This window comes from Bipolaris maydis (genome assembly GCF_028858645.1).
Source record: "Bipolaris maydis strain C4 unplaced genomic scaffold PSV08scaffold_8, whole genome shotgun sequence".
Lineage (NCBI taxonomy): Eukaryota > Fungi > Ascomycota > Dothideomycetes > Pleosporales > Pleosporaceae > Bipolaris > Bipolaris maydis.
The window spans coordinates 1,889,793-1,904,116 of NW_027093864.1; the positions used below are offsets into that span (position 1 = coordinate 1,889,793).

General features: G+C 41.3%; 1 protein-coding gene across 1 annotated transcript; it reads right to left on the minus strand.

Annotated features, from left to right (window-relative positions):
• Window positions 1-12,182: 12,182 nt before the first annotated feature.
• On the minus strand, window positions 12,183-14,218 carry PSV08DRAFT_181176 (uncharacterized protein; the record flags this gene model as incomplete). Its single annotated transcript, XM_014217032.1, has 4 exons — window positions 12,183-12,511; window positions 12,578-12,708; window positions 12,787-13,333; window positions 13,393-14,218. 4 exons carry the CDS (start codon window positions 14,216-14,218, stop codon window positions 12,183-12,185), a joined length of 1,833 nt encoding a protein of 610 aa, XP_014072507.1.
• Between the last annotated feature and the right edge of the window lie 106 nt (window positions 14,219-14,324).

Sequence of the window (14,324 nt, forward strand, 5' to 3'; positions counted from 1 at the left end):
TTCTAACAATTAGAAAATATAATTTTACTAATAGTAATATTTCTTAGCTCTTTTACTCTTTCTTTAGCAAATTTAAGTTGATTTTTAGCTTTAAATTCATTTAAAATTTACTTTTTAGTTATAATATTATAATAATAACCTTCTTCTTTTAAAATCCTTTATAAGCTTCTAGTTAATATATCTCGATTATTTTCTTCTAATAATCTTTTATTTTACTTCTTAGGGCTTCTAGTTAAGTCTCTATTAATAGCTCTTTTAACTCTAAAAGTTACCTTTAAAGCTTTGCTTTTTTTTATTATTATAGCTTAATTTTTTTCTTTTTTTTTCTTTCTAATTCAAGATATAGCTAAATAAATAGAAGTAGAAGGCTTATTTAATATATTTATAATATCTTTAGTTAAAATATTAGCGTTTAAAAGTCGTTAGATTTTAGCTTTAAAATTTAATAATTTTAAGTCTATTTTAAGAGATTACAGATTTAAAATTTTTTTTCTAAAAGATAATAATATATACTAAAAAATTACTAAGCTAGATTAGTAATATAGCTTATATAAGTAATAGCTACTTTTTTCTTTATTTTTTATTTAAATACTTAAGTAAGAAATATTACCTAAGTTTTTAGTTACGTAATCTCTATATATAGTACTATAATATATATTATTTTTAAAAAAATTAATACGTCTACTAAAAATTTATAATAACTTTAACTTTATGTTTTTTTAACTACTAAGTTAAAGGCAATTTATCTCCTTTCTTATACTAACTAAGTAGACACTAGTCCTATCTAGGTAAAAGTAGAGCTTTTTAGCTTTTTAAATTACTAACCTAATTAGGAATAGTCCCTATATTCGCTAAGTTATACTAGTTTTAAAATAGTAACTTTTAGTAATATATTTTTTCTATATCACCCCTCTGTAATACTACTATTTTAAGCTACTAAAATAATATAGAAAATACTAAGTAACTATTTAGTATATTACTAGAATAAGCTTAAGAGATATAAGCTCTATAGCTTATTATAACTCTTATAGCTACTATTTAAACTATAAATAAGTATAATAATAAACTTTATAGTAAAGCTCTTAAGATTACTAGAACTAAAATTAGCTTAATTTTATAATATAATACTAGTAAACATAGACTAATTAACTAAAGTAGTAAAGTTTATACTAATAGAAGAGACTATTATAGTAGAGGAATACGCGTATAAAGTCTAGAAGGTACTAATATTAAAGTATAAAATACCTAAAGAATTTATTATAAATAGAGATAAGGTATTTACATTCTTATATTAAATAATATTTTTAGTAAAATTAAGTATAAAAAAGAAGCTATTAATAAGCTTTTACCTAGAAACTAATAGCTAGATAGAATAAATAAATGAGATATTAGAGTAGTATTTATAAATATATATTAATAAGTTATAAAATAACTAAGTTAAGTACTTACTAGTAGCGTAGCTTACTTATAATAGTATAAAATCTATAATAATATAGTAGTTACTATACTATATAAACTATAGATATAAGCTAGTAGCTTATTAAGATCTAAAAGATATTAAAAGTATTACTAATAATATAAATAAGAAAGCACGCCTTTTATAAAAATTATATAAAAAACTAAGTAAGTATATTACTTAGAGAAACCTTATAATATTTAAAATAGTAAATAAGCTAAAGATTAAGAGACTAACCTTTAGGAAAAAAGATAAAGTTTTCTTATTAAAATAGAACCTAAAAACTAAAAGACTATATAAGAAACTAGATAATTTCTAAGTAGAACTATTTAAAATTTTAGAGAAAATAGAGTTAGTAAACTATAAACTATAGCTTCTACTAAGTATAAAAGTATACTCTATATTTTATAAGAAGCTTTTAGAACTAGTATCTTAGAATACTAAACTAGTAGAAGATATTAAACTTAAGAATAATAAGTATATAGTTAAAGTAGTTAAGAACTTATAAAAAATAAGTTATTAGTAGAAATACTTTATTAAGTAATAAAAATAGCTAGATAGCTAGAATACTGTTACAAGCAACAAGCAGAAGGATTCACTCCCCGGGTATGACGATGGTTAGTTGGGAAACCACTTGGGATCCTGACGGGAAGGATGGACATCGCGGGGCTAGGTCACGTGATGTGCCATCACGCCAAGACGGTGCCATTAGTGATGGCAGGACCCGTATGTGATGGCAGCCATCAGAAGTGGAGACGACCATCAGTGATGGCAGGTCAATGTTCTGATGGCAGGACTGGAAGCAACGAGGATATAAGGATAGATAGATTTCATTATTTACTCTCGTTGTGGTCAACTCAAATTGTACTTTCTTACTAGTTACTCAACTTCACAAGATTGATACTTGTTAGTCTATTCGATATAGATTAGGAATTGTCAACCTATTGTTACTTTCTATCCAAGCACGCCCACTCCACTGTATCGCCAGACAAATACCTCACGGCGCTCTTCACACCATCTCACTCGCCCTAACGCGGATCGAGCTTAGAGAAGTATCAGCACCAAACCCCGTGTAACACTTTGACCACCCACGGATTCAGTGGACTTAGGAAGATTAACATTAGGACGCCCGATTAAGACTTACGATGTCCCACAACCACTCTCAGTCACAGGCTAGTGCCGGTGGACCAGTTCAAGGTCCCGGACCGATGCCTAACCCAGCAATCGACGACGAGATGTTGACTCCCAGCGACGATGAGGAGGAGACAATGGATAACCCTAGGCAAATGGTTCATAGTCTTAGGCGACAGGCCGAGATCCATGCACGGCAGATGGCCGAGATGCAAGCGATGATCAATCAGCTCACGAGCCAGCTGATGGCCACACCAAACGAAAAGCCTATCCAGAAACCCAAGATGGCAACCCCAGACAAATACGATGGTAACCGCGAAGGGTTACGAACGTTCCTCACCAACATTGAGTTATACTGCGGATACCACGAGGTACCTAACGATGCAGAAAAGATACTCATGGCCAACTCTCACCTAAAAGGAAAAGCAGCCAGTTGGATGCAACCCTACGTGGAGGATTTTCTATTGGACATCAACAACAAGGGAACTAAGGACGAGACGCGTACCTTATTCAGCAGTTGGGCCAACTTCAAGGAGGAAATGGGACGCATCTTTGGGGAGGTAGACGCGGAAAGCCAGGCGGAGAAAGCGATATCTCGCCTGAGGCAGACCAAAGCAGTTTCGGCCTATACGGCGGAGTTCAAGCAACTACAAGCGCGAATCAATTGGGACGATTCGGCACTCCGGACGGTATACGAAGCAGGTCTGAAGGAAAACATCAAGGACGAACTTGTACACTACGACAAGCCAAAGGATTTGTACTCGTTGATCGAGTTAGCAACAAGAATCGACACGCGATTATGGGAACGGAAGGAAGCCCAGAGAGGATATCGACCAGGGCTACCCTTTGCCAACACCCGAAGGTATCGGAGCAACAAGGATCACGACGGAGACACCTATATGACTGGCAAGGTACAAGACAGGTCCAAGGATAAGAAAAACACCCGAGGAAAGTTTAACGACGGTCTTTCCAAGGAAGAACGCCAGAAGCGTTATGACAGTAAGGCATGCCTCCGCTGCGGCGAAGTAGGACACTTCCGCAGGGACTGCCCGAAGAATGAGGTCAAGCAAGGAGCAGTTAAGATCGGGATGCTACGGATAGCAACACCCTACCCGACCGAGGAGCCAGACGAAACCCTCAGCGATTTAGACTTATACGACGAGGCAAGACAGGCCGATTATGAGGCCTTCCTCAGCAAGACATACGAAGAAGTCATGGAGGAGGAATTCGAAATGGTGAAAGAGGCACTCGGACTCAAAGACTTCAAGTGGGACGAACCACTACCAACGGATTGGCAGGTTGAAGGGGCAGAAGTATTACGCCGCCTAAGAGACCAACAGTGCTGGATTTGTGGAAATACCAGGCACTAAGCCAACGATTGCGATATCGAAGGACGAATCACAATCACGGGACCCCGAGCAGAGGAGATCGCCTGCAGGGCTGCCCAGGAACAACCCAGATTCAAGGAATCTGATGACGAGGAGACGCCTCGGACGTTCAAGGAACGAATGGAGCAACACGAGCGCCTACGTTGGGTTGACTGCCCAAGACAGTGCGATTACCACTTGAGGAAGCGAGAGGAAACCAGGAACAACGAGGACGATTGCTGCCACATCAACTTATGGCATAACGAGTGTCGAGTACAACATTGTCAGATGCACCAGCCAGGAGAAAAGGAAGCTCACGAAGAGCTATGCTGGACCAATTGTACGACCAATTGCCAGTTCCACAGGGAACAACGACGGAATGCTCGAAAGGTAGACGACTACTACCATAGCACGATATCCGCCGAGGAATGCAATGCGAAGAACTGCAGGATGCACAGAGCTGCAAGACCAAGAGTCACGACGACTAGGGTACCTAGGCAGGGTCAGGAAAGGTCCAACAAAGAAAAGAGCCACGAACGACTCTTATGGACGCATTGCAGGAAGGGATGCGCCTTCCACCGACAACAGTTTGAGGATGCTCGAGGAGTAAACGATTATCTCCATAGCACCCTGTCAGCAAACATCTGTGAGGCAGACGGATGCCCGATTCACAGAATGCAGAAGCCGGGACCAACGAGGAAGGTTGCGAAGGATAATATACCGCACCAGAATACCCATTGGAGCTTCTGTTACGACGATCAGTGTACAGTACACTATGCCGCCAAGGAAGGCGAAGGCTACTTTCCTAAACAGAGGAAAGGTAAGCAGACAAAAAACTAGGATGCCGCCAGGGACAGGGTCACGCTGGTGAAGGCAGTCCTAAAACGACCCTCAAGGAGGTACGCGAACTGGGAGCGCAGGATTTGCGGCTGCAGGCTACGGTACTTATAGATGGACACGAGGTGACGGCGCTCATAGACAGTGGGGCCGCACGAACCGTTATCTCACCCCGAGTGGTGGAGAAGAACAACATACCCTATCGGACCAAGAAGGTGCCGATGCGAGTGGTATTAGCCGACGATAGTCCCACGACATACGGGAACGGCTGGATTCGACTTGAGACCGAGGCCGTATCGTTACGCCTGGCTGGTCAAGAAAGCCGAACGAAGATTAGTATTATGGATCTTGGTGAGACCGAGATGATAATTGGCTACGACTAGTTGTTAGAACACAACCCTGCCATCGACTGGCAAAAGAAATCGATACACAGCCGAGAACCTGTGCACAAGGTTGCTGGTGTACGACGAGAAACACGCCCGACGGATCAACGCGCAAACCCAGATGGGAGATTCGGTGTGATTTCGCCGCATAAGATCGCGAGAATCTATGCGAAGGACCCTCAGAGAGTAGGAGTCATCTGGATACGGCAGGTCGCGACCACGAAGGAAGGACTGGTACCACAGGTTGCGTCCGTTCATGACGAACCACTGCTGGCGGTTCCAGCAGAATACCGAACATTAGAGTTCAAGGAACTGTTCGAGGAAAACGAAGCAACAGACTTAGCAGAACACCAGGATTGGGATCACGAGATTATCCTAGAGGAAGGAGCAAAGTTGAGCCTAGGAGGAATGTACCCTATAGCGCCCGAGCACGATGCTGAGCTGCGGGATTACCTCCAGAAGAACTTGAAGAAGGGATTTATCCGACCAGGATCAGGCCCGATGGCCTCGCCTATATTGTTCGTAAAGAAGCCTAACGGGAAGTGGCGACTGTGTGTCGACTTCAGAAGGTTGAACAGCGTTACTCGGAAGAATCGATATCCCTTACCACTGATTACAGAGCTCATGGATCGACTCCAAGGAGCTAAGTGGTTCACGAAGTTCGACGTTCGGGAAGGATTTTACCGAATCAGGATCAAAGAAGGTCACGAGTGGATGACGGCGTTTAAGACGAAGTATGGACTGTTCGAGTATACGGTTATGCCATTCGGGTTGACGAATGCGCCGGCAACCTTTCAATCAGTCATCAACAACGCGCTCCACGAATACCTCGGAATCTTTGTTACCGCGTATCTGGACGATGTACTAGTGTACTCCAGCGGCACACGCGAAGAACATGTCGAGCATGTTAAGAAGGTTTTACGGAAGCTTAAGGAATACAAGCTATACCTTCAACCAGGAAAGTGTGAGTTTCACACGCAGGAAACGGAGTTCCTCGGATTTATCATCTCAACCAAAGGAGTGAAAATGAACCCAAAGAAGATACAGACTGTACAGGAATAGCCAAAACCCAAAATAGTTAAGGATGTTCAATCCTTCTTAGGATTTACGAACTATTATCGAAAGTTCATCAAAGATTACTCGAAGATCACGACACCCCTTACGGAGATAACGAAGAAGGAAATAGGTTTCAAATGAGAACAGGAACATCAGGAGGCTTTTGAACGAATCAAGCAGATATTCCTAAAGGCGCCAGTACTCGAGATGTATAACCCTCAACGACCCACTAGAGTCGAGACCGACGCGTCTGACTACGCACTCGGAGCTGTATTGTCACAGTAGTGCACGGATAAGAAATGGAGACTGGTGTTCTACCATTCACGGAAGTTCTCAGGAGCAGAACTTAACTACGACGTTTACGATAAGGAACTACTTAGAGTAGTCGATGCCTTTGAACAATGGGAGGTGTACCTATTAGGACTCCCCGACACGATCGAGGTTTTTACTAATCACCAGAACTTAACAAGTTTTATGACAACGAAGAAACTCAACCGACGACAAGTACGATGGGCAGAGACGCTGGCCCAGTTCGACTTTAAAATCACCCACAGGGCCGGAACGCTCAACGGAGCAGCGGATGCCCTTAGTTAACGAAGCGACTTACGAGAAGAAGGTCATAAGGAACCCCACGAAGCAATGCTGAGGCAGATGCCCGACGGCAGTCTGAAGTACAATCAGCCGGAACTAGCTAAGATAGCAACCACGGTGGTTCACCAAGTAATGACGCTTCAGCAGCAGTGGCAAGAGAAAGCTAATAGCTGGCAGTTCGAGCCCGAGAGCTCCGATGGACTGTTACAAGACGAACAGGAGTACCGATGTATGGTTTCGAAGGATCGAACATACATACCCCCACACATGAGACCGGATCTCATCAAGGAACTGCATGAGTCCCCCGAGTATGGACATGCAGGAATCGAAGAAATGGTTAGACGACTGTCTAAGGTGTTCGCCATACCACGTATGCGTACGAAGGTGCAGGAAATACTAGGCAACTGTTTAGCATGTCACTAGAACAAGCCTAAGAGGCATAAGCCCTACGGCCTGTTGCAACCCTTACAGCCACCATCTAGACCATGGACAAGCGTAACGATGGACTTCATAGTGAAGCTCCCGAGATCGTTAGAACCAGGATCAGCTCGATTTTGCGACACAATACTAGTAATCGTGGACCGATTGACTAAAGCAGCAAAGTTTGTGCCAACGGAAGAGACTATTACGGCAGAAGAATGCGCGTACGAAGTCCAGAAAGCACTAGTGTCAGAGCACGGGATACCTGAAGAATTCATTACGGACAGAGACAAGCTGTTCACGTCCTTGTACTGGACAACATTCCTGGCAAAATTAGGTGTGAAGAAGAAGCTTTCGACGAGCTTCCACCCAGAAACAGATGGCCAGACGGAACGAACGAATCAGACATTAGAGCAGTATCTGCGGATGTACGTCAACAAGTTACAGGACAACTGGGTTGAGTACTTGCCGGCAGCGCAACTGGCTTACAATAGCACGAAATCCGCAACAACAAGGCAGTCACCACACTATGCGAACTACGGATATGAGCCGGTAGCTCATCGAGATCCAAAAGACATTGAAAGTATCGCCGATAATGCAAACGAGAAAGCACGCCTTTTGCGAGAATTGCACGAAGAACTGAGCAAGCGTATCGCTCAGAGGAACCTCACGACATCCAAAGCAGCGAATAGGCTAAGGATCGAGGGACCGACCTTTAAGGAAGGGGACAAAGTTTTCCTGTTAAGACAGAACTTGAAAACTAAAAGACTATGCAAGAAACTGGACAATCTCCAAGTAGGACCATTCGAGATCCTAGAGAAAATAGGGCCGGTAAACTACAAACTACGGCTACCACCAGGCATGAAAGTACACCCCATATTCCACAAGAAGCTTTTGGAACCAGCACCCCAAGACGCCGAACTAGCAGAAGACATCGAACTCGAGAACGACGAGTATATGGTCGAAGCGGTCAAGGACCTACGGAAAATCGGTCGTTAGTGGAAATACTTAGTCAAGTGGCAAGGATGGCCGGATAGCCAGAACACTTGGGAACCAGAAGGAAATTTAACGAACTGCAAGGAATTGATACGAGCGTATCACAGGCAGCATCCAGAGAAGAGAGGACCGGGTCCTTAAGGGAAAGGAAGTAATCAAGGGACAAAGGATCGAAGGAGTCAGCCTGTAACCAGCCCGGATCAGCCGTTGGTCCGGATAGCGATGATGCAGCAACAGGAAGGTCCGTACCAGGGGCCGAGTTCCCCTCGGCCTGCTCTTTCGCGCGATCTTGAAGATTCAAGATGGCAAGATCTCGATCAGCGAATTCTTGCTCTCGCGCCTCAGCCTCTAGGAGTTCCAACTCGCTTTGAGCTAGCTGAGCCTTTAACCGCGCAACCTCCAGACGCTTTGCGCGCTTTTCAGCCTGAACCTTCTCCCACTCATCTTCAGACACGAAAAGACTGCACGACGCAGCAACAGAAATACAACCAGCACAACGCCCAGTGGCGGTGTCCACGAAACAACGAAGATTCTTCTCCTCACAACGCTTACAACGGAAAGTCATTTCGTTCCCCTGCTCTTTCACACGGTCAGCACGAGCGCGGCGCTCGGAAGTTGGACCCTGGGCACGAACACGGCGAGAGGACGGGACCTTGGGCATGGTTAGGAAGGCATGAGGGAAAACGAGCGTACGACACGACGGGCGTACCGAGACCTTATATGCAGCCGGCGCTTCAACACGCGGCACGGGAAAACGTTAACCCCGGGTATCGAGACGATAGCCCTAAGGGGGGAGGTGATGTTACAAGCAACAAGCAGAAGGATTCACTCCCCGGGTATGACGATGGTTAGTTGGGAAACCACTTGGGATCCTGACGGGAAGGATGGACATCGCGGGGCTAGGTCACGTGATGTGCCATCACGCCAAGACGGTGCCATCAGTGATGGCAGGACCCGTATGTGATGGCAGCCATCAGAAGTGGAGACGACCATCAGTGATGGCAGGTCAATGTTCTGATGGCAGGACTGGAAGCAACGAGGATATAAGGATGGATGGATTTCATTATTTACTCTCGTTGTGGTCAACTCAAATTGTACTTTCTTACTAGTTACTCAACTTCACAAGATTGATACTTGTTAGTCTATTCGATATAGATTAGGAATTGTCAACCTATTGTTACTTTCTATCCAAGCACGCCCACTCCACTGTATCGCCAGACAAATACCTCACGGCGCTCTTCACACCATCTCACTCGCCCTAACGCGGATCGAGCTTAGAGAAGTATCAGCACCAAACCCCGTGTAACAAATACTTAGAAACTAAAAGGAAATTTAATAAACTATAAGGAATTAATATAAGTATATTATTAGTAGTACCTAAAGAAGAGAGAACTAAGTCCTCTAGAGAAAGAAAGTAATTAAATAATAAAGAATTAAAAGAGTTAGCCTATAACTAGCCTAGATTAGCTATTAGTTTAGATAGTAATAATATAGTAATAAAAAAGTCTATACTAGAGGCGGAGTTCCTCTTAGCTTACTTTTTTACGTAATCTTAAAGATTTAAGATAGTAAAATCTTAATTAGTAAATTTTTACTCTTATATCTTAGCCTTTAGAAGTTTTAACTTACTTTAAGCTAGCTAAGCGTTTAACTCTATAACCTCTAGACGCTTTATACAATCTTTAGCCTAAACTTTCTCTTACTTATTTTTTAAATATAAAAAGACTATATAATATAGTAATAGAAATATAACTAGTATAACGCCTAGTAGTAGTATTTATAAAATAATAAAGATTCTTCTCCTTATAACGCTTATAATAGAAAGTTATTTTATTCTTTTACTCTTTTATATAGTTAGTATAAGTATAGCGCTTAAAAGTTAAACTCTAGATATAAATATAGTAAAAGGATAGAACCTTAAGTATAGTTAGGAAGGTATAAGGGAAAATAAGCGTATAATATAATAAGCGTACTAAGACCTTATATATAGCTAGCGCTTTAACACGTAGTATAAAAAAATATTAACTTAGAGTATTAAGATAATAGCTTTAAGAGAGGAGGTAATATTATAAGTAATAAGTAGAAGAATTCACTTCCTAAGTATAATAATAGTTAATTAGAAAACTACTTAAGATTCTAATAGGAAGAATAGATATTATAAGGCTAAGTTACGTAATATACTATTATACTAAGATAATACTATTAGTAATAGTAGGACCTATATATAATAGCAGCTATTAGAAGTAGAGATAACTATTAGTAATAGTAGGTTAGTATTCTAATAGTAGAACTAGAAGTAATAAGGATATAAAGATAGATAGATTTTATTATTTACTCTTATTATAGTTAACTTAAATTATACTTTCTTACTAGTTACTTAACTTTAGAAGATTAATACTTATTAGTTTATTTAATATAAATTAGAAATTATTAACTTATTATTACTTTCTATCTAAGTACGCTTACTCTACTATATCGCTAGATAACTACCTTATAGCGCTCTTTACACTATCTCACTCGCCCTAACCTAGATCGAGCTTAGAGAAGTATTAGCACCTAACCCCGTATAACACCTCCGATACTTTACATAGACCTAAGCAATATAATAACCTTTAGCTCCTAATAGTATCCTAAAAGGCCCAGCCTATACCACTATCTTTAATCTAAAGCTTAAAAACTAACTAGTAATCTCTAAAGATATAAAAAGAGATATTTTAAGTACCTTTTACTCTATTAAGATAAAATATAAATACTTTAACTTCTACTTAAAGAGAGTAAAGAAAAGAGAATATAACTTTTATAGATATAGAAAACTATAAATAGTAGAGTACTTACTTCTATACTATAGTTTCTATAGTATAGAAAGAAACTAGCTTAAAAAGACTTTTAACTAAAAAGTACTTAAACTTCTATTTTTACTATATACTATAAGTAGTATAGAAGCTATATTAGCCTTTATTACTAGCACGTAGATAGAGATTAGAAAATCGTACCTTAGCTAAGAAGGCTAGAAAAAGAAATAAGAAAAATAGTAATAAAAGAAGAAAAATAAAGAAAAATTTAATTTAAGTAGTAATATTTCCTTCTCCCTAAGAGAGCTTGCTAGAAGGCAACCTAGCTGCCCTATATCTCTCCCTATTACTAAACTGCTCTTAAGCACTAGGCGTCTAGAAAGCTAGTAATAGCTTAGCTAGATATAGGCTGAAGTACTATAGTCATGTAATACAGCACAAAGTATTAAATTGTAACTAGTTAGATAGAACGGCCGTCGGCTAAAGTCCTATATAGCCAACGGCTGATACAGGACTATAATGGAATAATATATATATATATATACAGGATAGTACGTATAAATAGTTACCGCCTTACAGCGCCTAATAGATATAGAGAGAACTAATATTATATATAACGCACTTAATAATTTCCAAATTCGTGCAATTTCACGCTATCAACACTTATACATTGAAATAAACTTTATAAACTTTATAACGCTATTTATATATTTACCTATTTACTTTGAATATAGGTAATGTCAGGGAGGGCTCCTAGCGGAGCCGAGCACGCAGCTACACGCGCCTACCACGCTGCTAAAAAGGCAGGCACAAGACAACAAAGCTCAGTTGTTGTCTGCGTAGCTGATACTTAAGCTTACGTTTGGGCGCACCGTGACAGGTAATAAGTAATAAGAGTAGTTAATCTTAAAGTAAAGAGTCTAGATTTATATAAACAAATAGCTAACAAGCTTAGGTAGTATTTCTAATACTTATATACGTTATAGAGGATAAGAGCTGACTAATAGGAGCTAGAATAAGCTGGGCTAGCCAGAGGTAGCTGGGAAGCTGACAGGGAAGGTTATGTCCTAACACCAGCTTCAGCTTTTGATCATGCTGTTTAGTACAACCTTACTAGGTATGAAATGTTGATCTAACAAGATGTCATTCATGTCTATAATTTTTGTTTCTTAGTTTCTATCACAAAACCTTTCCATCCATCGAGCTTTGTGTAACATGTTTTTTCATAATCAGAAATGCCTCCGCCGTAGGTCAGAACCTCGATTTTCTTGCCTGGGATGTTTCCACCATTCCACCATGAATCGGTCCCGTTCAGGAGCGAGCCTGCAATCAAATCATTGATAAGGGCTTTCCACTCGTCTTCAGCCAAGGTCGTTGGTTCAATCGACTTTGCATTCTCCTTCTCCAGCTTCTTAATCATGTCGAAAATGAAGTCGCACTGGCTCTCGATTATTGTCGGTCCATTTGAAAATGCTGTAGGGGCTATTTCCCTCCAATTTCGTCAGCTAGAGAGAAAAATGCATAGACCTGTTAGTTTAAAAGACGCACCTTGCGGGCTATATAGGAGAAAGGCGTTGGGAAATCCGTTCATTAGAATTCCCAGATATGTTCGTACACCTTCTTTCCAGATGTCCTTAATATCCACTCCATGCTTGTTTTTCAAGCCCATATGGGTCAATCTTTTGTGCAATTTTCCCTTGGTTAGCGCATTTCCCCAGCTTTGCAAGAAACAAAAGAGGAAAAGGAAGGAAACTTACGATCCTGTGAAGCTATCGAACCCTGTTGCAAGAACGACCACATCAAACTCCTTTTCAACTGAATCATATTCAGTCGCGATCCCATACTCTGTGAATGCCTTGATAGGGTCCTTCTTCAAGTTGACGATTTGGACATGTTTCATGTCGACACATTCATAGTAGTCGCGCTCGAGGGGTGGCCGCTTTGTGCCAAATGGATATAAAGGCTTCAGCGGCGCCATCAGATCTTTCTTTAGGGGATCTGTCATTCTTGATCGGACCTTCTTCGCCCAAAAATTGTACACTTCGTGGTTCGCTTTCTCATCGATGGCGACATCTCGATACGTTCCAAGCAGGAAGTTGAACGCTCCTCGGGCCCACAATTCCTCAAAGAGTTGTTCTCGTTGTTCGACTGTATGTTCGAAAACATTACATCCTACACTACTAATCGGCATTCCTGCTATACTTTGACGACCTTCTTTGAAGAGAACAGGGTAATAGGCCCGTAGGCTTTCTTGCTCTTCGGGAGAGACATCTCGCTGGCCCATAGGAATACAAGTGCTCGGCCCTGGATATATTCGGGTCAGCAAGGACTTACAAGTCGTGTGAGATTTAGTTATTACTTACGACGTATGTATATCGTCAGGGATCCTCCGTCTGCTGTCTGCTTTGCCAGTTCCTGCACAATCTGAACAGATGTCGCACCTGCTCCAATGACAGCCACCCTCTTGTTCCTGAAATCCGCGTCATTAGGCCAGGAGCTAGAATGGTATACCTCGCCTTTATATTTCGCAAAATTTGGAAAATCTGGAAAGTGCTTCCTGTGCAGGAGCCCTGTCGCGAGAACGAGATACTTCGCAGTTGCTTTAAGACCCTTTGTAGTTACAATTGTCCACACACCTTGATCTTGGTCATACTCAGCACCGCAAACTTCTGCCCCAAAAAACACGTCCTTACGCAATTCCAGTACGTTGTCCAAATGGTTCATATAGCGGCGGAGTTCCTTGTGGTCTGGGAACCTTTGGGTGAAGTCGAACGATTTGTACGCCTCTGGAATATTCAGCTGGTAGAAAGGAAATTCTGAATCGACTCTAGCCCCCGGATACCTGTTCCAGTACCAGACTCCCCCAAAGTCAAGTCCAGCCTCGAATATTTTGGCCCTCAACCCTAATTTTCTGGCGCGATAGATTGCAGAAATACCGGACAATCCTGCTCCGACTATGATAAGATCCAGATGATCATCGCTCTGCAATGCACATGCTGGGTCATTATCGGATGCCCCATCTGAATGGACCGAGGCCAACTGAGGTGGGTAACTGACACCTGTCCTTTTCTGGGCTTCAAATTCTTTGATGTCCACAGATTGAATTTTGGGTGCAACTCCATTTACCAGTGAATTCAAGGGCTCGATCGGGCATGTCACGGGCGTTACGGCATCTTTTGGGTAAGGCATGGCTCGAAACACGAAGATCTTGGTTTCCAACAATAGATAGAGAAAGCCTTGCAGAATCACGTCGTATTGCAAGAAGGCAAAAAAAGTATCTGCGAGGTACTACACA